This window comes from Vigna radiata, chromosome 9, assembly GCF_000741045.1.
Source record: "Vigna radiata var. radiata cultivar VC1973A chromosome 9, Vradiata_ver6, whole genome shotgun sequence".
NCBI classification, from domain to species: domain Eukaryota; kingdom Viridiplantae; phylum Streptophyta; class Magnoliopsida; order Fabales; family Fabaceae; genus Vigna; species Vigna radiata.
In genome coordinates this window covers 2,009,537-2,034,133 of record NC_028359.1, presented here as the reverse complement: position 1 = coordinate 2,034,133, position 24,597 = coordinate 2,009,537, and the positions used below count along the sequence as shown (strand labels likewise).

The window sequence follows — 24,597 nt, the reverse complement described above, 5'->3', positions numbered from 1 at the left end:
GTATGATCCATTCCACTGTGATGGCATTCTCAAATATAATGAGCCAAGTGTTTGTTTTGAGTTCTGTGTTACAAATGATAAAGGGGAAGTTGATGGCTCTATGTGTATTAAAGAGTGTGGGGTTGGCCTTATAAGTGTTTCAGAACTGCCGAGTGTTTTAGAAGAGTTGGACTGGCACTCGGATAAGAAGAAGGACTTCGTGGATATAGTGGAGTTGATAACAGGACAAAGGATAACCTTAACATCAATTGAACAATCCGATGAGAGGAAAAACCATTTCTCTGCTGTGGAAGAGATTATTAATTCTACCCACAAGGAAGTCAAAACCGATTCTGACACAGATTGTGGGCAGAATACTGCAATATCTACAAATGCGGTTAGTCAAGAGTTTTTATATGTCGACAAGATTTCACAAACTTTGCCCTGCATTTACTAGAAATGTCAAAAGATACAAAATGTAAACTTACATTGTATGATTATTTTGATTTTCAATTATGTCACTAGTAAATTATTACTTTGTGCAGGTCAAATATGAAGGAAATAGAAAAACTGTTGAATCGGAGTTAGACAAAGAACATGAATCTAAAGAAAAGTCAAGTAAGTAGTTCTATGCAAGCATACCAATTGTTAAACCATACAACTAATTTATGCCATGTCCATTCACACATCTACATGACAAATATTTATATTTTGAGTTTAGTTTTTTCTGTTGAGAATTCAAGTATGAATCTAAGTTTCATTTTGAATACATGCATGAAAGAATATTTATAAATTCGAAACATTCTTTTCTGTTGAAAGTAATGTCAATCCATCTGATTTCAAAGACAATTCAAGTATGAAGTTATCTCGAACACAATCTGAAATTTAATAAAATTACATCTACTACATGTGTTTTTTAATTAATTAATAGAAATGGAATATGAAGTTATCTCGTTATCTGTTATAGGAATTTTATATATAAGTTATATCATTATCTTTTCCCTACATTTTATTCTGCATTTAATCATGCAATCTAAGCTCGTAGTGGTGGTTGAACTAGAATCAGTTGAAGACAACAGAGGGAGTAAAGAATATTTTTCTGATGTCGAAGAGAGCATTGAATATTGTGCTAGCAGTGCAACCAACGCAACTGCTAAAAGAGGTCCCAAAGAAAAATCTACAAAGTCTACGGGAACTGTAAGTATTTTCTTTATAAAGAAAAACTCAGATATATGAAATGTCCAAGTTTAACAGCAGAACATGAATCAATGTATAATGATTGTTGAGATTTGCAATATAAACAGTCTGCTTCAATCATATATGACTAAGATAATCATAAAACAACCCTGTGAGAATGATGTAAACAATTAGTGGAGAATTTGTGGCTAATTCTACCTAACTAAAATGGATCTCAATAAAATTTTCCAAAGAAAAATGGCATAACAGTGACTGATAATAGCAGCCTGTTTTGGTGCAAAGGTCCAAACGGCTTTATTTATGCAGTTTCACCGATTCCTAGTGAAACCAACGCGAAGATTTATACTTAAACTAATTTCCAGCTCCAACAATAGTCCTTGCTTTCAGCACAAAATTCAAATAAATTATTCTTTGTTAAACACTTTGAGTTCCTTCAAAGTCATCTTTAATAATGAGAGACTGATATCCCTTGTGAAACATTATCTGCATATGCCTTTTTACCAACACAACGATTTCTAATAAATTTCAGGAAATAATAAAGAGTAGGTTCAAAACAATACAATAGAGATTGTTTTCAGGTATTTCTTACGTAAGTATTTAACTTTGTTAAACTTGGACTTTCCAATTTCACAGGTAGCCAATGAACATGCACAGAGGTTGGAAGAATCGATTAAGCAAGTTGTAGAAATTCATGATACAGACAACTCTGGTATTAAATACTCATCCTTGGACCTTGAGAATTGCCTTCAACAGTTGGATGAAAATCCATTTGCAATCCTTGACTTACTTTCTTATGAATTATCCCCTTCACTGAAACAATCAAATGATGCTACAACCCTGCTCAATGAGTTCCGAACCTTAGTTTTCTCTACTTCGTTGCTAAAGAAAATTCCAGACCAATCCTATCAGCAGCAAGTTGCAGAATCACTACAGAAACTTCACACTTGTCGTGGAAAAATTACAAAAGAGCAAGAAGCTGGTTTAGACACATTTAGAGAGCTCTACAACAAAGCTGTCGACATTTCTCAAGATAAGATGTTAACCGAGGTTAACCAAGCAAAACTGGCATCTGAGAAGAGAGACTTGTACAACAAACTTGAACATTCTAAACTGAAAATTCAACAGTTTGACACCACCATCTCAACTTGTAAGTCTCAGAGGGAAAACCTCCAAAAGAGACAAAGGGAAATCCAGAAAGCTATAAAGACACTTCAACAAGAAAATGAAGCCTTGGAAAAGGATAGCTCAACACTAGAGGTTTTATACTCTGAACAACAAACCAAGAAGAAGGAAACACTTGAATCAGTGAAGTGTATTTCGATTTCTGTTGTTCAAACAACCAAACAATTAGAAGAACTTGAAAAGAAAAGATTGAGTTTGGCTTCAGCTTACGAAGACCTCAAAGAGCCATATCAAAGAATGAAGACAAAACCCCCATTTTAGTCTTCTTTCATGAGGTCTTTTCCTTTGATGCAATTTTTATTTGAATCATTCCATAGGTAAGTTCCTGGCTGTAAATAAATGTGATGCGTTGAAGATGACAACTATTTGTAGGAATGATGTATGAGGTTTCAATTAGTATTTGACTTCAAGTTTAATGTCTTTTTGTACTGATTGATTCAAAATTCTATTAACTTTCACAATGTTTAACTTTCAAAGTATATGAGTAAGCAATCCTTTTTTAATTTCTGATTAAGAATGCTAGCACCTTTCATACAATATATATATATATATATATATATATATATATATATATATATATATATATATATATATATATATNATATATATATATATATATATATATATATATATATATATATATATATATATATATATATATATATATATATATATATATATATATATATATATATAGATAGATAGATAGATAGATAGATAGATAGTTATAAACATAATATATTGACCTCTTATCCTTTCATATACCAATTATATAATTAAATATATTATTGTTTTATTCTAAAATTTTATTCATATTTATTAATATATTTGAAACATTGAAAACATAATTCCAAGAAAAAAGTAAAGAAATTTGTTTACCAAACTAAAAGTGTACTTTAAGTTTGATCGAAAGTATAATTACATATAATTTTTTATTTATAACAATAAAATACTTATTTTATTTTAATAAATTAAACTGAGTAAATAAATATTTTTTACTATTATAATTTTAATTCTATTATTATTATTATTAGAATGAAAAAAATATTAATATTATATAATTCCCAAAATATGTTATTATTTTATTTTTATCTTTTAAAAAATGCAAATATTATTATTAATTGAAATATTAGTATTATTATTATTTTTTTACTATTTTATTTTTAATTCCCAAAATTGAAATATGTCAGATCTGATTAACTCGTTTTCTACATTTAGATATTAAGATATTATTATAATTTATTTAAATTTAGTTTTAATAATAAATATGTTATTATTTTAATTATATCCTTTAAAAAATGCTTATTACAATAAGTTGTTCTAATTTTACATCTTTAAATCATATCATTAAAAAAATTATATATCTAAGTTAATTCTCTATTACAATTTTATTTTCTTAATTTTTAATAAACATGACAAGTTTTAACTAAAATTTTATATTATTATTATTATTAGGATGATAAGGGTAATTCTACTAATATCTTCTTTAATAATAACTGTATCTGCACAAAGTCATTGATAACATAGACGCAAGGCAAGGTTTTCAGAAAACTGGCACGTTTTTCCAAAAGCTTTGATTTTTATACTTTAGATGATAGACTTTAGATGTATTGATTTTATGGTAAGTTGCTTCAGAATAAATAATTAAAAAACTAATTCTAAGTTATAAAATTTAGTAGAGGAGAAAAGCTTCATAGTCCATTTGGTTTCTTACGATGTTGTGATATTGGGTGGTTCGTTCCTTTCCTTGAATCCGACAGTGGAGATTATGGAAAGTTTGGAGATGTCTTCCACCTTTGGAGAAAAGCACGATGTTTTTCTGAGCTTCAGAGGAGCGGACACACGAACAAACTTCACAAGCCATCTTCTGAATGCTCTGACTCAGAAATCAATCAGCGCATTCATAGATTACGAACTCATCAGAGGAGACTACACTTGGCCAGCCCTTGAAACAGCAATCGAGAAGTCCCTTCTGTCAATTGTTGTTTTATCCGAAAACTATGCTTCCTCCACCTGGTGCTTGAAAGAGCTGGCGCATATACTCGAATGCAGAAGAAAGCGAGGTATGGTTGTTATACCCGTCTTCTATGAAGTAGATCCCTCACACGTGAGGAAGCTGAGTGGGAGTTTCGAGAAGTCATTCGCAAAGCATGAGCGAGACAGCACATCATTTGACCGAATATCCCAGAGGAAGGATGTTTCTATGTGGAAAGCTGCTCTCAAAGAAGTAGCCAATATTTCTGGATGGGACTCCAGATCATACAGGTAGATACCAACTTCCTTATTAATACTGCTTTTTCATTGGAATATGACGAGAGTGTTAAATTTGGGACTTTAGTCTTTTAGAACATCTTTTATAGATGTTTTTGAGAACAATTTCATATAGGTCTTAAGTGCATGGATTCCTTTGAATTTAAAAGAATTCCTTACTTTGTGTTTGGATAAAGAGTTTCACAATTATCAAGACATTCAAATACATTGAATTTGAATTAATCTTATTTCAAATTGTTTCATTTTTTAAATGTATTGTTTAGATAAGAAAATTCAAATTTAGTGAATTTTAATTTTTCTTTTTGGGATAAAGTATTTCAATTATCATCAAATTCAAGAAAATATTTAAATATGAAATAATTATTAAAAATTAAAAAAATATCAATTATGATTTTCTTGTATAGTCGATCTTGATTGATGTTACTTTTTTGTTAAGGTTCGTCGAAAGAAATTCATTTTGTATTTGCAAAACTTTTTCTCAATTTACGTTCAATGAGATTATTTTAGGTTATGAAATGGTAGATCAGGATAAATTCAATGAGATTATTTTAAGTTATGAACTGGTAGATCAAGCCAAATCCAATTAATATAGCACTAGTCGGGTTCATCCAAGGTTAGGTTGACCATTTCTTGATCAAAGTCAACTCAAGTTAATTGAGTTCAGCATGAGCCAAGTCAGTTTAGTTCCAAGTTGAATCGAGTAAGTTCGGGCCAAGATTAACCCAAGTTGGCTTAACCTAAATCGAGTCAAGTTGACCAGACCAGATCAAGTCAAGTCAATCCAAGCCCTATCAAGTCGAGTAGGCTTGGGTCTAATTGAGTCAAGTCAACCTAAGCCCAATATAGTCATGTCAACCTAGGCTCAATCAAGTCAAGTTGGCACAATTAAGTCAAGTTGAGCTGCCTCGAGCTTGGTTGATTCGACACGATCGAGCCAAGTTTGTCAGACTAAGGTCGAGTCACATTGGCCGAACCCACGTCGAATCGAGTTAACTTGGGTCGGTCGAGTCAAGTCTTCTTGAGCCTGGTCGAGTCGAGTCGACCTGAGCGTAGTCGAGTCGAGTCATCTCAGACCTGATCGAGTGAAGTCAGCATGAGTCTAGTTCAATTGAGTCAGCCTAAGTCTGATCCGGTTAGGCAACTCGTGCCTAGTTGAGTCAAGTCAACTTATGCTCGATTGAGTTGATTCGGCTTACGTTAGTGCATTTGATGTGGCTCATGCTCGATTGAGTCAAGTTCATCCAAGCCTGACCGAGTTGAGTTTGCACGAGCTCGATCAAGTCGAGTCAGCCTAGATTAGTTGAGTCAAGTTAGCCAAAGCTAGATCGAGTTGATTCGCATGGGTTAAGTTAAGTTGAGTTGAGTTGAGCCCCATCAAGTTGTGTTTGAGTTAGTTGAGTCAAGCCAAGTTGGCTTGCGCCTTTGTCAACTTGAGTCAACCAGGGCCCAAGTCAAGCCAAGTTGGGGCATGTCAATGTTCATCGAAGTCGAGACGATCCACACTAAGTTGAGTTGGACTAGGCTTAGATGGGTCCTAGTCTGATCAAGACTAGGTTAAGCCGCTCGATCAAGACAATGTCAACCTAAGTCAAGCTCAACCCAAGTTGATTCGAGTTTGTTCCAGCTTAGGTGAAGCCGAGTTGGTCTAGGTGCATGTTGGGTCGAGTTGGCTCGAGCCGGTCAAGCGAAGTCAACCTTTGTCGATTGACCTGAGTTGTCTCAAGTTGAGGTCAAGTCAAGTTAATTCGGTCGAGGTTGAGCTGAGTTTACCTATGTCCAAGTCAACTCAAGCCATGGTAGGATCATGTTCAACAAAGTCAGACTAGGCTTATGTTAGATCAAGTTCGGTCGGTCTAGCTTGGTTTGGGTCAAGGTGGGGTTAGGCCTAGGTAGGATCGAGAGAAATCACGTCAGGTATGACTAAGTTAAGTTGGGTCAAGACATCGGGCGAGGACCATGTTAAATTGAGTTGGGTTGATCTATTCTGAATTTGAGAATAAGAAGAATTTCAAATTCTTACTTCATAATTCCTTACCCAAACAACATATTTTGTCATAAAGCAATTCAAATCCTTAAAAAAAATGAATTACCCTCTTAAAATGCTTTATCCAAATACATGGTAAAAGAAATTCCTACTAAAGATGTTCTAAAACAGAGGCTTAAAATGAAAAACATTTAATTATAATAATTAAATTATTTTTTTGTTAATGATTTAAGTACAAATAAAAAATTATAAAAACTTGAGTTTTAGAAAAACATCATATTTAGGAAAAAAGCCATGTAAGAGAGCCTTAAAGTTGATGTAGGTCAGTGAAACAAAATGAGCCCCGGATATAATCCTTGGAGATATTCTTAACTTACCAATTGATAAAGTAAGCGTGACGAAATAGCTGTGACTGAACAAAGTAGAGATTAGAGAAGGAATGAAAGTAATGAGTATTATTTCGGCTAATTCTTCTTTCTTTTATCAAGTAAATTCACAATAATATTATTTCCTTATATGTGGTTGGTTTGTTTCATTATTATGACAGAGATGAAGCTCAGGTCATCCAGAATCTTGTCAATGATGTATTGCAAAAGCTACACCTAAGATATCCTACGGAACTAAATGGCTTAGTCAGAATTAAAAATACTTGTGCAAAGGTGGATTTGTTACTGCGAAAATCTCGAGTCATTGGAATTTGGGGTATGGGGGGAATTGGCAAGTCAACCATTGCTAAAGCCTTGTTTGCCAAATACTTTCCCTATTTTGATCATGTCTGCTTCATGGCCAATGCAAATGAATTTTCGCTTGATAAGCTTTTCTCTGAGCTATTCAGAGAGGAAGTTTCCGCATCAAATGTGGTAGGATCATCATTTGATATGAGGAGACTCAAAAGGAAAAGGATTTTCATTGTACTTGATGATATGGATTGTTTAGACCTATTGGAATATTTATGTAGAGAGTATCAGAGCCTAGATCCCAATAGTAAACTCATCATAACAACACGTGATAAGCAATTGCTTGAGGGAAGAGTTGATCAGATCTATGAGGTCAAGAAATGGGAAACCAGAGCATCTTTAAAGCTTTTTTGCTTAGAAGCATTCAAGAAAAGACATCCCAAAAGGGGTTATGAGAGTCTCTCAGAAAGTGCAGTTGAATATGCTGGTGGTGTTCCATTAGCTCTTAAAGTTTTGGGTTCATATCTTCGTTCAAAAGGTATCAATTTTTGGGAAAGTACTATAAGAAAACTCAGCATGTATCCTAACGAGAGAATTCAGAAAGTGTTAGAAGTGACCTACACTGGATTACATGATCTTGAAAAGAATATATTCCTAGACATTGTATTTTTTTTCAAAGAGAAACAGAAAGATCATGTCATAACAATACTAGATGCCTGTGGTTTTGAAGCAACTAGTGGAATAGAAATTCTCGCAGACAAAGCTTTGTTAACAATTTCATATAGAAAGATAATACACATGCATGACTTGCTGCAACAAATGGGTTTGGAGATTGTTCGTCAAGAGAGTAGTGGGGATCCTGGTAGACGTAGTCGATTGAAGGATAAAGAAGCTCGGGAAGTGATTGAAGAAAACAAGGTAAAGAAAAGGAACACTGACGTTTTATAAGACATTTTTTTATAGAAACTGTTGCAAATTTGATGTTGTCTACTTGTTTTCTTTTTTGTGTGTTTTCCCAGGGAACTAGTGCTATTCAAGGCATAGCATTAGATCTGTCTCAAATTAAAGGTTTAATTTTGCATGCTGATACATTCACAAAAATGAAAACCTTGAGATTTCTAAAATTCTACAACAAATTGGGTCAGAGTGCCAGAGATACATACCTTGACCTTCCTGCAACTCTCGAGCCATTTTCTGATAAACTGAGGTACATTGAGTGGATTGGATACCCGTTTGAGTCTCTTCCATCACCTTTTTGTGCTAAGGTTCTTGTTGAGATTCACATGCCACACAGCAAAGTAAAACAACTTTGGCAGGGGATCCAGGTAACTAAAGAATATATATATATATATATATATGTTAAAACCCTCTTTTGGTCCTCATATTTGTTTGTCAATCTCAATTTGGTCATCATATTTTTTTTTGTCTCAATTAGGTCCTATAACTTGTAAAAATGAGGCAATTAAGTCCTCTCCGTTAATTAATGACTAAAGGCGTTTATTACTGATGACATGGTGGAGAGAGAATTAAGTGATTTATAATTATTTAATTACATGGATTTTAATGTTAAAAATTAAAGCTGACATGGAAAATGATTTTATGATTGGGATTTTTTTATTGAATCAGAAAACAATAAAAACAAAAACAATAAGTGAATGAATTAGGGATTTAAGTAATTGGGATTTAAGTGGTGAGTATCAGAAATTAGAAGAAACCCAGAAATTGGGAATCAAGGGAACCAGAGGAACCAGAGGAACCCAGAAGCGTTCATCTCCTCCGTTCATGCGTGTCCGCCTCAGCCTCCACCCAATCGGCCACCGCGAGTCACGGTCCAAGGCGTCGACAACACCGTTGTTCACCATCGGAAGCATCGCAGGCCATGGCGTTGGGTCCTCCCTTCTCCTTCTTCTCTTTGCGCGTGAGAGAGAAGCTCTCTCGTTCCTCCGTCAAGCGCCACTAGTGACCGCCAAGCTCGCCGTCGGTCACCGCATCAACGTCACCAACGCTGACTCCTCCGATTCACTCGCAAGCAGGAAACCCTTTCCCTCTTCTTCTCCTTTCCCTTTTGGTTGTGCATTTTCTTGAAAATAGAGGTTTTCTTATGAATTATTTCCATTTTCTTTTGTATTTAAACTTTTTCATCCAGAAGAAAGTGGAACTGAGTCTGAGGATGACAATGAGAGAAATGATGTAGCTGAGGAAGAAACAGATGATGAAGACACTGCCTTTTTTGACACTCGGGATTTTCTGTCATCTTCGAATTCTTTTAAAAGTAATGCTTTTGATATTAGGGTCTCGTCTTTCTGTTCAGACGATGAAGGACTCTATGCTGTTGAATCAGAGGAGGATGTAGATTCTTTCATTAGATCTGTTGGATTCAACTATCCTTACATTAAGCGGCGAAAGAAATTACCTGATCCTGTTGAAAAGGAGAAATTACCTGATTAATTAGATTGGGAAGGATCTAATAAAAGTTTGCCTTACTGTTTGAGCCTTTCTCCTCTTTTCAATGAAGAAATGGAATACTCATATCTTCTAGACCGAGCATATGAATCTATTACTACTAAACCCAATTCTAACACAGAGCGGAAAAGAGAATCTGAACTTCGAAAAGAAAAAGAGAGAGAGACAGAGAGAATGCCGTCGGCGAAGCTCCGGCTGTGACCGGCAGCTACCAAGGAAGCCCATGGCCTTGACGAAGAACAGTGATGGTTAATGTCCAGATCCCTAATTTCCTTTCTAATTCATTATTCTTTCTTTTCAATTCCTAATATATTATTTTAATATAAATTAATTCAATTTTGCCACGTCATACTTTTTTAATTTAAATAAAAATTTCATCTAATCAAACAATGCACGTGAGCAAATACAACTCAACTATATTTAACACCGTCTGAGACCATTAAACGGAAAGGACTTAATTGCTTCATTTTTACAAGTTATAGGACTCAATTGAGACAAAAAAAATATGATGACCAAATTGAGATTGACAGACAAATATGAGGACCAAAAGAGTGCTTTAACCTATATATATATATATATATATATATATATATATATATATATATATATATATATATATATATATATATATATATATATATATATATATGTTTGCACTTTCTTTTGAGTATTTTCCATTGTGATGCCTCCTTTTGAATTATTTACAGGAGCTTAATTATTTAGAAGGAATTAACCTAAGACAATGCAAGCAGTTTGAGGAGCTTCCGGATTTGTCTAAGGCACCGAGACTTAAATGGGTGAATCTCTCCTGCTGTGAAAGTTTGTGCTATCTTCATCCATCTGTTTTATCCTCAGGCACCCTTGTTACTTTGATACTGGATAAGTGTACAAACCTCAAGAGTGTTAAAAGTGAGAAAGATTTAAAATCTCTTGAAAAGATCAGTGTCAATGGCTGCTTAAATCTGGTGGAATTTGCAGTTTCGTCCGATTTAATTGAAAATTTGGATTTAAGCAATACAGGAATCCAAATGTTGGGCACATCAATAGGGAGTATGCATAAACTTAAGTCGCTCAATCTGGAGGGCTTAAAACTCAAGCCTGTTTTAAAAGAGCTATCTTGCTTGACATCGCTGAAGGTGCTGAAGATTTCTGATAATGGACTAGTTATTGACAAACAGCAAATACATGTCCTGTTTAGTGGATTAAGGTACTTACAAATACTATATTTGAAAGATTGTAGTAAGTTGTTTGAACTCCCCGACAATATCAATCTCTTAACACAATTACAAGAACTAAGGTTAGACAGAAGCGATTTGAAAAGGTTGCCCGAAAACATTAAGAATCTTCAAATGTTGGAAATTCTGTCCCTGGAGGATTGCAAGGAGCTTCTTTGCCTGCCAACGTTTCCATCCCTCATCAAGTACTTACGTGTCATTAACTGCACATCATTGGTGTCAGTGTCAAACTTAAAGACTTTGGCAATAGAGATGTTGGGAATGACCAAACGCATTACATTCAAGAATAGCGGGAAATTGGATGAAGATTCACTCAGAATTATTATGGAAAGCCTCCATTTAACAATGATGAGTGCTGCATATCACAATGTGTTAGTAAGAAAAACATATGGGACGTACAACAGCTGCAACTATACGAGTGTTGAGCTTTGTTTACCCGGAGGGAGTGTCCCTGAGCAGATTCATTATCGATCCACTCAGTCCTCCATTACCATTGTACTTCCTCCACATTCTGAATTACTGGGCTTCATTTACTCAGTGGTTCTTTCTCCAGCTGGTGGAAAGAAGACTTTTGGCACTAAGATATTTTGTAAATGCCACTTGCCAGAAGAAGGTATAAAAGCAACATGGCTATATGGTGATATCAGGGGATTGAAGTCGGATCATGTTTATGTATGGTATGATCCATTACACTGTGACAGCATTCTCAAATATTATAAACAGTCAAAAGTTTGTTTTGAGTTCTGTGTTGCAAATGATAAGGGGGAAGTTGACGGTTCCATCTGTATTAAAGAGTGTGGAGTAGGGCTTGTAAATGTTTTAGAAATGCATAGTGTTTTACAAGAGTTGGACTTTGATTCGGATAAGAAAAAGGAGTTGGTGGAGGGAGTGGAGTCTGAATCAAAGCATAGAAAGCTAGATTGGAGTGAATCAAGCTCTTCAGATAGTCTAACAACTCCAAGGAGCTCCTCTGGTATGCAACTCATTATTCCCTTGCACTGATATCTTATTTTTAATCTAATTTAGAGATTTTTTTCACCTTTCTTTCATTTTTTCTTTGTTTATTTCTCTATTTGAAGAAATCTACTTATTTTTAATCAGATGTGAGATGAGAGTTTGTTAGTTTATTTAATTTAGATGATATTTTTAAACACATATATGCATTGTCAGTGTAAATTTTGTGATATTGTTAAAAGTTTAGAAATCATGCTTTTATAAAGTATTTAGTATAAAAGTCGACAAAAATGACATGCATGTCAGCTTTTGTTTGATTGATAGTGTAACAAAACTTAATACACTTTAACATTATTTCTATATTATATGTTATTTACTATTTATAATAATTTACAAGTATTTTATGTTCTTTATTTATATTATTTTAACATTATATTAATATATTTTTTTTTAAGGAATTACATTACCATATTTGCACCTAAGTTTCATAGTTATAGTATTTTCTTACCCGTATTTGCATGTCTACCATACCCATAATCATATTCATATAACTTAGGTCACTGTAATTTTTTGCAATTTATCATTTTTCTTGTCTTCAAATTCAGAGTCAGACTCAGAGATTGTTAAACCAGTTTCAGCTGAAAATGGTAAATCAACTCACAAGGAAACCAAAACTGATTCTGGAACAAGTGTGGTAAGTCAAGAGTTTTATAAACAAAGTTGTCCTTCCATCTTACTAGAAGTGTAAAAAATATAAAATACAAAATTACATTTTATTATTATTTTAGTGAAAATTAGAATTAGTCAATTTTTAAAATTGATCCAATTTAGTTTTTCAATTTTAAAAATACGTGAATTATACATTTGAGACGTAAGATAAATTTAACAGAATTTTGTTAAAAAGAATAAATCCACATCATTCTAAAGAAAGGGGATTAAATTGGTCCAAAATTTTAAAGAGAAATTCATTCTAATTTTCACCGTCAAGGGACCAAAATCATATTTAACTTTTCCTATTATTATTAGTTTAATTTTTAATTTTCAAACTTTCAATACATTATATTGTGGAGGTCAAATACAAAAATAATAAAGAAGTGCCAAAATCAGATGCAACATTGCATGAGACCATGGAGTCACATTCAGACAATCAAAATCAGTTTAGAGAAAAGTCAGGTAACTCATTATAACCTTGGTTGAAGTATCACATTAGCTACTGATATGACCAAATTACGAATCTGGTGAGGAATCTTTTGTATTTATTTTCTATATGATAATTCAAAAGTTCTGAGTCACCTATGTGCATCTATCTTTTGGGTTTTGGGTTTAGGTTTCTGGTAGAATGTTATTCTAAGGGCTGTGTATACTCACAGACCATTTTAGTCCATGGTCTTACGTCCCACTTTTTTTTCAAATATTTCTGTGTAGTGTATAATATTTTTTATATAGTTTATAGCATATATGACTGCATATTTCTTATTATAATGAAAAGCTAATTATGATTAATTGTTGTTTGACGTGTAATTAAACAAATTTAATAAATATTAAATACTCTGATGGAGCATTACTAATTACTAGTTTTATGTGTATATATTTATGTTGTCTATGAAACAATTACAAATTTTGTATGCTTATGAATGCAAATTTTTCTATTAAATCATTATTTTAAATTCTTATAAGAGAAAATAAAATGAAAACTGTTAAGATAATAACATTTCAAGAACCAAAAATAGGAGGTGCTTCGATTCAATTATCAAAATATTGTGAAGATCCTAAATTAAATAAGTAAAGACATTTGTTTAACAGCCTATGAGATTGGAAATTTTGAATTTTGACTATGAATGTATTTTTGGTCTGATATTTTGTGTGTGGTTGTTGTCTTTCAATTTTTGGTTTCTCTTCACTTTAGTTTTACTCTCCTAGTCCCTCAAAAACCATTTATGTTCCAGATACCATAGTAAAGCATTAATAGTGGAGGGCATAAAGTAAGAATAAATGCGGAATAAAATATGTAATGGAATGGAACAAGGAGGAAATTGGACAAGAAGATTAAATCCATCACTAGAGGAGAATAATTAATCATAAATATTACTAAAAGGTTTTTCATGCAAAGCATGTGTATCTATCTCTTTGGGTTTACTTTCTTGTTGATTGCTTTTTTTCTCCTGCTCATAATTTTCTTCTATGTTTAGTCACACAATCAGAGATAGTAGAGATGATTGAGCTAGAGAACACTGAATCTACTTGCAAGGAAACCCTGAGCACTGCTGAAAGAGGTCCCAAAGAAAAACTTAGAGAGTCTACAAAAATTGTAAGTATCTTTTATTTTGAAATTTTTTTATCATACTTGAAATTATTAAAAAACATACAAAAACGTCACAGCAGAGTTTTCACCATAAAGAAAAAATTTAGGTGTATGAAATGTCCAAGATTAACAACCTAAAACAACACTGAGAATAATAGAACTAATTAGTGGAGAATTTGTGGCTAATCCTACCTAACTAAAGTTGATCTCAGTAAAACTTTCCAAAGGGAAAGGGCATAGCACTGATCGATAATAGAAGCATGTTCTGGTGCATAGATTCAAAGAGGGTCCATCAAGGCTTGATTTTTATGCTGTTTCACAGATTCCCTATGAAACCAATGCAAAGATTTGTATATACTTGCATCAAATAATTTCCGCCTGCAACAACCAACCTTGTTTTCTCCACAAAATTCAATTCATTTCTCCTTGTTTAGCACTTGATGAGTCCCTTCGAAGTGATCTTTAATAACTAAGAGGCTGATATCTCTTGTGAAGCATTATATGCTATTCCATTTTACCTACACATAGATCTCTAATAAATTTAAGGTAATAATAAAGAGTATGCCTAAAACAATACATTAGAGAGTGTATAACTAGTTTTTATCATTGAAGCATTTGACTTTGTGAAACTTGGACTTCCTGATTTCACAGGTGGCCGATGAACATTTACAGAGCACATCTCTTCAAGCCTCTTCCCAAGGGGGTTCTGAGCACTTGCATGATAGGTTAGAAGAATCAAAGAAGCAAGTTGTAGAAACTTATGATACAGAGAAATTTGTTACTAAATACTCGTACTTTGACCTTGAGAGTTGCCTCCAACAGTTGGATGAAAATCCATTTGCAATCCTTGACTTACTCTCTAATGAGCTATCCCCTCTGAAACAATCAGAAACTTGTGTTCAAAGGGTAGCTCAAGCAAATGATGCTACAACCGTCCTCAATGAATTCCGAACCTTAGTGTTCTCAACTTCATTGCTAGAGAAACTTCCAGACCAATCCTATCGGCAACAAATTGAAGAGTCACTACGAAAACTTCACACTTATCGTAGAGAAATTACGGAGGAGCAAGAAGGTGTAGACAAATTTATCGAGCTATACGAAAAAGCTGCCAACATTTCTCAAGAAAAGATGCTAACCGAGGATAAACAAACAAAACTGGCATCTAAGAAGAGAGACTTGTATAACAAACTTCAAGATTCTAAACTGAAAGTTCAACAGTTTGACACTGCCATCTCAACTGATAAGTCAGAGATTGAAAACCTCCAAAAGAGACAAAGGGAAATCCAGGAAGCTATAAATAAGCTTCAACAAGAAAATGAAGCCTTGGAAAAGGAGAGGTCAGCACTAGAGGTTTTATACTCAGGAAAACAAACCAAGAAGAACGAAACACTTGAACTAGTGAAGCATATATCGACTTCTGTTGTTTACACAACCAAACAATTAGAAGAACTTGAAGAGAAAAGATTGAGTTTGGCTTCAGCTTACGAAGACCTCAAAGAGCCATATGGAACAATGAAGACAAAGCCCCCATTTTAGTTTTTTTCCTGAGGTTTTTCTTTTGATGTAATTTTTATTTGAATCATTCCACTGGTAAGTTCCTGGCTGTAAATAAGTGTGTTGGGTTGAAGATGATAGATATTTGTTGAAAGTGAAATTTGTATGGATGATGTAAGAGGTTTTAATTAGTATTTAATTTCAAGTTTTACGTATTTTGTACGGATTGATTCAAAATACTATAGCTGTTGATAAGTCACAAGGTTTAACTTTCAAGTGTATATAATAATTAATCTTTTTCTTTCCCGATTAGAGGTCCTGGCACCTTTTTTACACTAGCTAATGTTGAAACTTCTTTTAAGCATTTTTTTTCAACGGTTTTTCTTTGATAATTCGTGTTCACGGTTATATGATTATACACACACGCCACAGGAGTTGTGATATAATAATGAAAAATCATTTAAAAAAACTGAAAAGTCCATTAAAAAAATTGTCAAACGAAAATAAATTCCGGAAGTTTAGCTGGTTCAGGAATATTCAATTCAACAAGTTCGTCATGTACTAAAGTAAGACTAACAACACATCCTGGTATATATGTGTGTGTGTATATTTCGAAGAAGTGTTTTTAGATTATTATCCATAAGTATTGCTTCTATTAACTTAGTTCTTTTCTCTGTGTAGAAAGTTTAGCTAAATATGCGATTGGTTAAGCTTCTTGTCTTATCAGGGGACTGACTGTTGCAGCTGAAGGAATAACATTACATGTGTCTCACAGACTAGACATGCAATTGAGTGCTCGTACATTTAATATAATGTCTAAAAGTTTCACAGATTATATTATTTCCCATTGGATTTGTAAGAGGATCCAGACACATCTAATATTGAATAATCATTCAGTTTATTTGCATTCCATTTTCATAATTGATATAGGCGATGAGTTCTTCCTGCAGCTCGACCAATATTCAGCAACCAAATTAGAGAACCAAGAGTTGGTGCCCATAAGTTTTGAAGGCTCGTCATATTCCACTAGTTTCCCTACAGTAACCAGCAAACTAAAATGAGAGAGCAGAAAGGACTGGATAAAATTATGATATATCTGAAAATTTGAAAAGGAAAAGTAATTAACTTGTATACCATAAGACAGGACCATGACCATGTCACTATCTATTACAGTTGGAACTCTGTGAGCCACAGTTATGACTGTGCATTCTGCAAATTCTTGTCTTATCACTTGTTGCAGAATGGCATCTGTTGCAGAGTCAATAGATGCAGTAGCTTCATCTAGGACAAGTATTCTGTTCCTCTTAAGTAGTACTCTACCAAGGCAAAACAGTTGGCGCTGTCCCAAGCTCCAATTTCCACCTTCGTCACTCACTGCAAAACTTGTCAAAATTAAACTTCTATGGTTTATTGGTTTGAAAATCTTAGTGTTCTAAAGCATACTGCCTAGTTTCAGTCACTTTGTACTTTACTCAATGTATGCGTAAGGCTATATCAGATTGCAGGTTTCAAGTCTGTTAACTCACCAGAAGAGTCCAAGAGACCTGGTAGCTTTCCGACTGTGTCCTTTAGCTGACATTTCTCTAAAGCCTAAATAATAATATACAAATCAAATCTTATCAAACCTGCTCTAATGAAATTGCTCATGAAAGAGGTCGCAGATTTATTAGTTACAGAAGTTTCAGCTGTGAAGCTAGTCCATTCACCTTCCATATTTCATCATCTTCGTAGAAGCCTAGTGGGTCCAAGTTGGTCCTAATGCTGCCCTTGAAAAGAGTTGGTTCTTGAGGGATGATGCTTAGTTTTGTTCTCAAATCCTTTAACCCCATCAAGCATATGTTGATCCCATCTATTAGAATATCACCTCTTGAAGGTTCAACTAAGCGAAACAAAGCACTGATAAGTGTAGTTTTGCCACTTCCAGTCCTTCCAACAACTCCCACTCTACTCCCTTCTAGAAACGTACAATTTATACCCTTGAGAACTAATTGAGCATTTGGACGATATCTAATCTGAAATCAATGTAGGAAAAACAACAATAAGATTTGAAGTTATCTGTTCAAATGTCACAAATGAAAGGAAGAAAAAACTGCAAGCATAGGTTCAAAAGAAAAAGGACAACACAACAATACAACTTTATCGAAAAAATCCATTAAAATGTATTGATTTCTAGATTCCATTTCAGTACCAATTGATATTAAGTGAACCAATAAATATATAAGTAACACTGCAAAAATTGAGGCAGGTGATGTCAAGTTTCCCAACTTCCCCCTCCACATATGTCTGTGAGAACATGCAAGCCTACCACAACACATAATTTACCAAGATGTGCTATTAGTTATGATTCCTTGTCAGAACTTATGGCTGCTATCCTTCTTTCGTTGTATTGTCTGAAAAAAATAATACATCCTCAATTACAGCCCTAAGTGACAATTTAACATCGATTACTACACTTACCTCTAGGGCTCGAAGATCGATCCTACCCTTGGAAGGCCATGAAGATGAAGGTCTGTTATCCTCCACAATGGCAGGAGGCTCTGATGGAATGTGAATGAATTGCTTGATTCTTTCTGCAGAGATGATATGGTCTGACAACATGCTATACATCCTACTCCAAAATACTTGGGATTCTTTCAATGTCAATGCATAAGAAAGAGACAATCCCACAAGACCTGACACAACAGGAGAGTTTTCATGAATCAATGATTTGTTAACGACCTGAAGAAACCTTATCATGGTAAATGATATTAGTACTATGTATCATTACCCGATGATACAGATCCCCTGGGAAGTAGAATAAGTAATGCAGCTGCTGTGAATACTGTCAAGTTTTGAAGTATTTCAATCCTTAAAATTGACCATTCCGTGGCCACATTGGCGTGAAAGAACACTGCTGCATCCATGTCCACAAGCTTTAGGTAGTTGTTGAAAAATCTGTTCACCATGTTAAATGCTCTTATAGTAACCACCCCAAGTGATGTCTCGGCAGCAAAATTCATGACAGGAGCTTTTGTGGTTCCATTGATCCTCATCAATTCCCTTGAAGAGGCTTGATAATATCCCTTTCAAAGTTAAATAAAACAAATACATACATAAGGGCAAGGAAGTTGCTAGATCCATGACCTAATTAGGAATCGAGAATGGGAAGTTAATAATGTTAGTACATTTCTTACACCTATTGTGAGGATCATATTTAATAAATCGACTATTAATTCAAGATTGATAAGGGTTTCAATAGGGGATTATGAGAACCCTAATAGATTAATATATAAAGAGTTCATTGAGTCCAATGATTATTGTCTCCAATATATAAAGTTCTACACAGTTTTCCTTCTCCCTGTGAAGAAGTGAAACGAAAATCCAACTGAGAAAGACCATAAAACGATAGGTCAAGATATTTTTAAATCCTTGATAATCTAGGATGATCTAGATCCTTTTCTTGTGCGTTGTTCTAGGTTGTATTTATCTAGAACTATGGTTTTCTATATAAAGATTTTAATAAGGCAATAAAATTCTACCAAATAAAAATTAGGAAGTGAAGAAACCTGAATGTATATTGATGCCACTGTAGCCGGAACAGCAACGATAAGAACTTGCCATGTGATTGATACTATTACACATATTGTTACTAGAATTTCAGCTGCTATAAATGATACCATAGTGAGAGAATAAGGAATATCAATGTCCAAAATACTTAAATCAGATGAAGCCTGATAGAGAAAAGATGACAGGGAGTTACTTATACTTGTAATAAACAGATTGAAATATATATGTTAATACAATTTAGAAGGAAGAAGCCTTACTCGGGTTAAAATCCTTCCTACAGGCGTTGAGTCAAAGAACAACATTGGAGCATTGAAGATAGCTGATGTGAAACTTGAGAAGAAGACTTCAGAAGCTTTTAATCCAAGATGAGCAGCTAGGAAAGACCGTATATATATAAATATAGCACTGAGAAATGAAAATGATGCATAAACTCCTATCAAAATGCCACTGGTTACTTTTGGAATTTCGAAAGCTAGAGCAAGCCAATAGGATGAGGCAGTCTGCAAAGCCATAAAAGCAAATTCTGCTAACATGGTTAAGCAAAACAAAAATGAGCTCCTTGAAAATGAAATATATTCCCAGAATTGTTTCCACCCAACATCACCAGTCACTTTTTCTTCTTCTTGTGTAAGTTGTGCCCCAAGTTGTCCCTTGGTAGAAATCACTTGCTCACTTTGACTTTTAGTGAGATTAAAACTTTGAGATTCTTCTGGATGTACCAGAAATTCAATACCAGAATCACTACTATTTTCATATTTTTTATCCAATCCTGTTAATGCAGCTTTATGCGCACTCACAAGCTGTTCAAAGGCAGTGCCAGCTGACTGGAGATCTTCATAACTACCTGATTGAGTAACTTTTCCATCCTCCATTACCTGGAATTTTCATTATAATATTGTTATTTACTAATGTAATATAAGGATAAAAAAAAGTAGGAACCCAAATGAGATGCTTTACCAGGATCGTATCAACTTCTGTTAGAAACTCCACTTGATGAGTAACTAGAATAACAGTTTTCTCTCTTAAAGCAGTCATGACACAGTCCTGTAATTTTGTAGATGCAGCAGTTAGTTTGATTCACCAAAATCACGAGTAAGACAATAGTTTTACTATAATTAACAATATATAAGTGTTATTTTCATACATGGAACAAAATTGCGGCTGTTTGTGCATCAACTGCACTGAATGGGTCATCAAGGAGATAGATGTCAGCATCATTATAAACTGCTCGAGCTAGTTGAATCCTTTGCCTTTGTCCTCCACTCATGTTAATGCCTCGCTGGCCTATTTCGGTAAGATCACCATGGCTAAAATCATTGATATCCATTTCTAAGGCGCAAACTTTAATGGCATTCTCATATCTGGTTTTGTTCATTGGCTTTCCGAAGAGTATGTTATCTCGAACGGTCCCACTTTGTATCCAAGAAGTTTGAGAAACATAGGCTATGGTTCCACCAACATGGACCTGTTTGCCATTATTGTGAAATTTTAGAGAGAGAAAAGTGTTGTATACAAAGGTTATTAATGAATTTGGCTTGACAAAAAACCGTAGTTGTTTGATTAATAACTCACAGTTCCTGAGATCTTGGGAATCTCTCCAAGTACTGCATACAAAAGAGATGACTTTCCAGCACCAACTGGTCCACAAACTGCAATTTTCTGTCCCCATTTGATTTCTAGCTTCACCTCTCTTAAAGTTGGAGACACTGATTCATGATCCCAAATGAAGTTGCCTTCCTGGATTTCCACTGCGTTAACTGAACTTTGCTTTATATTTCTTCCATAACCGTTAACAGTAGTTAGCTCTTCATCAAGCAAAAAGGTGTTGAGACGATCAAAGGAGACCTTAACTTGGATCATAATAGATAGAGCCTCTGGGATCATTCGAACAGGTTCTGCCATCATCCTCAATGTCGCAATTACTGTGAAAATGGTCTCAGCATTCAGTGGGACACTTTTGAAAAGAGCACACCCGAGGAAAACAACAGTAGAAACAACGACGGGATTAATCCAATATAGAAATGACCCACTAGCTTTGATGATCTGTATCTTAGTCAACCATTTGAATTCTTTAGCACGTAGGGACAAAACTAAGTTCTTGAATTTATCTTCCCAGGATTGTAACTTGATGATTTTCATACTATTTAGAATTTCTGAAGTTGATCTGAGACGCTCATCTTGTGCCATCATGAATTGTGACTGACAACTGTGTATGATCTTTGCAAATGGTACGTTGAGAAGTCCACAGATGAGAAGAGGGACTAAACCTGGAAGAGCACCAGCACCCACAATACTAAAAAGGACAATGATGGACAAAACAAGTTGAACTGCAGATGTCCATGCTATATGAAACCACCATGGAAATTCTCCCAATCGATATGCGTCAACTGCAATGTAATTCACAACTTCTCCAGTTGAGTGCCTTGTCCTTGCTGAGCTCGAAAGCTTTAGCAGTTTCTGGTACACTGCCACCATCAGAGCTGATCTAATTTTCATTCCTGATCTCCTTGAGCCAAAACCGCAATGTCTTTGACACAGAGACTCAACCACTTTGCTGAGAACCATAACACCCAGTATGGAAAAACCTTGTTTGAGATCTCCCTCAGTGGTATTTGTGTAGTTTACAAAAGCATATAGTATTAGAGGAGAAATTATCAAGCAAATACTTCTGAGTAATGCATATAATGCTATTAATATGTTCTCCTTGTAGAAGGTTCTAGCTACAGACCAGAGAACCAAGTTTTTGCTGTTGTTATTGCTGGTCTCCCTTACAAGGGACTCCCATGCATGCATAAAAGCTTGATAGGCCAAGTTCGCTTCATCTTCAGGAAGAAGAAATGGGATATCTACAAGACCTAGTGGCTTTGAGTAACCCAGTCTGAGTAAAGAATTAACCCAAGAGAAAGTTAACTTACTGAGAAGGGTAGCACGCCCTAGTTGTGTTTGTGTAGTTTCAACTTTCTGAGCAATCAGAGGCTCAGATAAACTTGCAGTATCTTCTGGCTTAGTTTGGGATGTGACAAAGTAACCGAGGTTTTGGAAGGAGCAAAAGAGAAGTAAGAAATGTACAAGCCATTGTAGTATTTCAAACAGTTCAATTGTGTACTCTTTGAACATGATTTCAATGTTGAGAGCTGAAGCAAGTACACAGGAAGATGTCCACCAGATAGTGTTTAGAATTTTGATCCATTTGTTTCTCTGAACATGCAATGAAACTGTAAAAGAAAGCCACACAAATGCTCTGAAAATACAACCCAACCAGCTCTGCTGATTCCGCAACCTCAAGCCTTTGCTAAAATGTGCAACGCTAATGAGAGCACAACAGATGGAGACAACAAGGAAAACCCAGTTTTTTCTGTTGCTACCACATGCAGAACTTCCTTTGATTAATGAAATAAGCAAAGACGTGTAGAAGACACCCATGAAAAGTAATTTTAAAATATCTATTATGCTGGTTTGGGAGCACAAAGAAGTGAAATCAAAATCTCTCAGACAAGTCCATGAGAAATCCGCTGCATATCCATTAACAAAGAAATACTCATAAGTTCATCACTTCTACACGTAACATTTCAAATCATTTCTGGGGTAATGAGAAAGTACATCATACTCAAAATCAAAAGCCAACTGCGTTGGACAAGGTGTGTTGGAGATCTCTTTATTGCAATGAAATTGAGAATACATGACTCCAAATAAATTAAAGATCTTCAACTCAATACAAAGATTTATGTCGGGTACAAATAAAGTTCCACGTCAGAAACAATAAGAGATGGACATGTATTTATATACACATAAGTTACCTTCATTGATAAGAGATTTTTATGAGTGGTACTAAAAGTAAATCTATGAGGGCTTGACCTAAAGTGGTCAATATCTCACCAAATCTGGATTGTAACATTAGTATATTATTTTAAAATATTAACAAGTCATTTTATTTTATTATTAACTAAAATTTTATCTTCACAAGTCTTAACATTGTGCTGCGCTTGACTAGAACGAGATGCAATTAATTTTAACAATATAGAGTGCAAAAGATGAATACACGGTTTGTTGAAGTCCTCCATTTGATCTTTTAGACTCACCTAATTATATATATATATAACAATGTGTTATCTCTAGTTTCCAGTAAAATCTTTTAGGAAAACATAGTTAAATGAATGTTTATCATTTGATGACTAGCAAGACTACAATGCAAGAACCTATAATGTAATATGATATAACTCACAACAGAAAAAAGAACTATAGTGTAGTATATACCTATGTCGATACCAAAGTAAGTCATCTTTTGAGCTTGAATGGCTTGCTCCTTTTGCAGCAGTGCAGTCTCTCTGTATGTGTAGGGAGGCTAAGTTTATAAAGAAAAACTCACTGCAAAGTTTACTCCTTGCAGAGCAGCCTCGTGTTTTCAAATAGGAAAATGTTTTTTAATGGGTCCCAGACGGGTTTAAACATTTCAAAAAGGAAGAAAAAAAAGTCTTTGTATGTGTAAGGTTTTTCCACAGGCACCAGCTTTTTGCTTCCCCCAAAAACGTCAATTGCCAAATGTGGTGGCCCATGTAGTGGCTTTTGTGTTATGATGTTTGGTTGGTTTTTGTTATAAAAAGGATGAAGGTGAACGAGAGATAAACACCACCACCGAGAAGAAAAAGAGCAAAGTGCAGCAGCAGCACAGAAAGAAAGCTGTGTGAGTGAGTGGAAAAGAGAGGGAGAGAGCCACGGGAAAAATTGGTGTAGTGTGCACCACCGTGAAGAGAGAAAAATTAAGGAGGGCTTTATAAGGTGCTTTATTTTCTCACTACATAAGAGATTAACTTCATAAGAGATTAACTTCATTCTTTATCCAAAATCTTAAAGACAATACGTTAATGGATCTTTTATCTTTATAAGGTGCTTTATTTTCTCATTTTTATCTAATATAAGACTTTTACTCACTTGAATTCCCAATAGTTATAGTAAAAGTTATACCTATAATCTATAGCACTGTAAAGAAAACCTTTGTATGAAACTGTCATAATGTGTTCGCATCATATATGAAAGAATCCAAGAAAAATATTCGCCAGTGAAAAGCACTTTTAAGGCCATCAAGCTGGCTCAGATAAATATTAGCAATCAGACAAATAATCTGACGAGGCCAATACTAGGACAGACAGAATAGTTGGTTGCTGTTGTTGGCTGTGAACAAATTCCTAAATATCTTTATAAAGTTTCTACTGCAACTGGAGCAGTATTCAGCTACAAACTTAGAAAACGTATAGATTTTGTCCCCCCATAAGTTTTGAAGGTTCATCAATCATCATACTCCACAAGTTTATCTGC

At 34.4% G+C, this 24,597-nt stretch overlaps 3 protein-coding genes across 4 annotated transcripts in view; 2 read left to right on the top strand and 1 right to left on the bottom strand.

Moving 5' to 3' along the window:
• The window catches only part of LOC106773080, a 6,372-nt gene extending 3,653 nt beyond the window's left edge, over positions 1 to 2,719 (top strand). The window contains exons 3-6 of the mRNA XM_022786279.1: positions 84 to 376; positions 525 to 597; positions 1,046 to 1,176; positions 1,810 to 2,719. Of these exons, the coding sequence (XP_022642000.1) occupies positions 84 to 376; positions 525 to 597; positions 1,046 to 1,176; positions 1,810 to 2,619 (1,307 nt within the window). The 3' untranslated portion in view covers positions 2,620 to 2,719. The remainder of the gene's footprint in view (positions 1 to 83; positions 377 to 524; positions 598 to 1,045; positions 1,177 to 1,809) is intronic.
• Positions 2,720 to 3,934: 1,215 nt separating this feature from the next.
• Positions 3,935 to 16,041, top strand: LOC106774028 (putative disease resistance protein At4g11170). Of its 2 annotated transcripts, XM_014660831.2 has the most exons (8): positions 3,936 to 4,623; positions 7,161 to 8,208; positions 8,310 to 8,615; positions 10,461 to 11,961; positions 12,548 to 12,636; positions 13,013 to 13,115; positions 14,132 to 14,250; positions 14,896 to 16,041. In XM_014660831.2, the coding sequence occupies exons 1-8, from the start codon at positions 4,127 to 4,129 to the stop codon at positions 15,778 to 15,780; spliced, it is 4,548 nt and encodes a 1,515-aa protein (XP_014516317.1). In that variant the 5' UTR covers positions 3,936 to 4,126; the 3' UTR covers positions 15,781 to 16,041. The 2 variants fall into 2 exon arrangements, with proteins under 2 accessions (XP_022642085.1, XP_014516317.1); XM_022786364.1 differs by lacking the exons at positions 12,548 to 12,636; positions 13,013 to 13,115 and having other exon boundaries at positions 3,935 to 4,623.
• A 553-nt stretch (positions 16,042 to 16,594) lies between these two features.
• Positions 16,595 to 24,048, bottom strand: LOC106773698 (ABC transporter C family member 8). Its single transcript, XM_014660436.2, has 12 exons — positions 23,539 to 24,048; positions 20,857 to 22,796; positions 20,429 to 20,749; positions 20,242 to 20,328; positions 19,542 to 20,159; positions 19,284 to 19,448; positions 18,506 to 18,800; positions 18,196 to 18,410; positions 17,445 to 17,750; positions 17,265 to 17,328; positions 16,873 to 17,112; positions 16,595 to 16,773 (listed from the first exon to the last, which is right to left on the bottom strand). Exons 1-12 carry the CDS (start codon positions 23,561 to 23,563, stop codon positions 16,637 to 16,639), a joined length of 4,413 nt encoding a protein of 1,470 aa, XP_014515922.1. The 5' UTR covers positions 23,564 to 24,048; the 3' UTR covers positions 16,595 to 16,636.
• Positions 24,049 to 24,597: the final 549 nt, after the last annotated feature.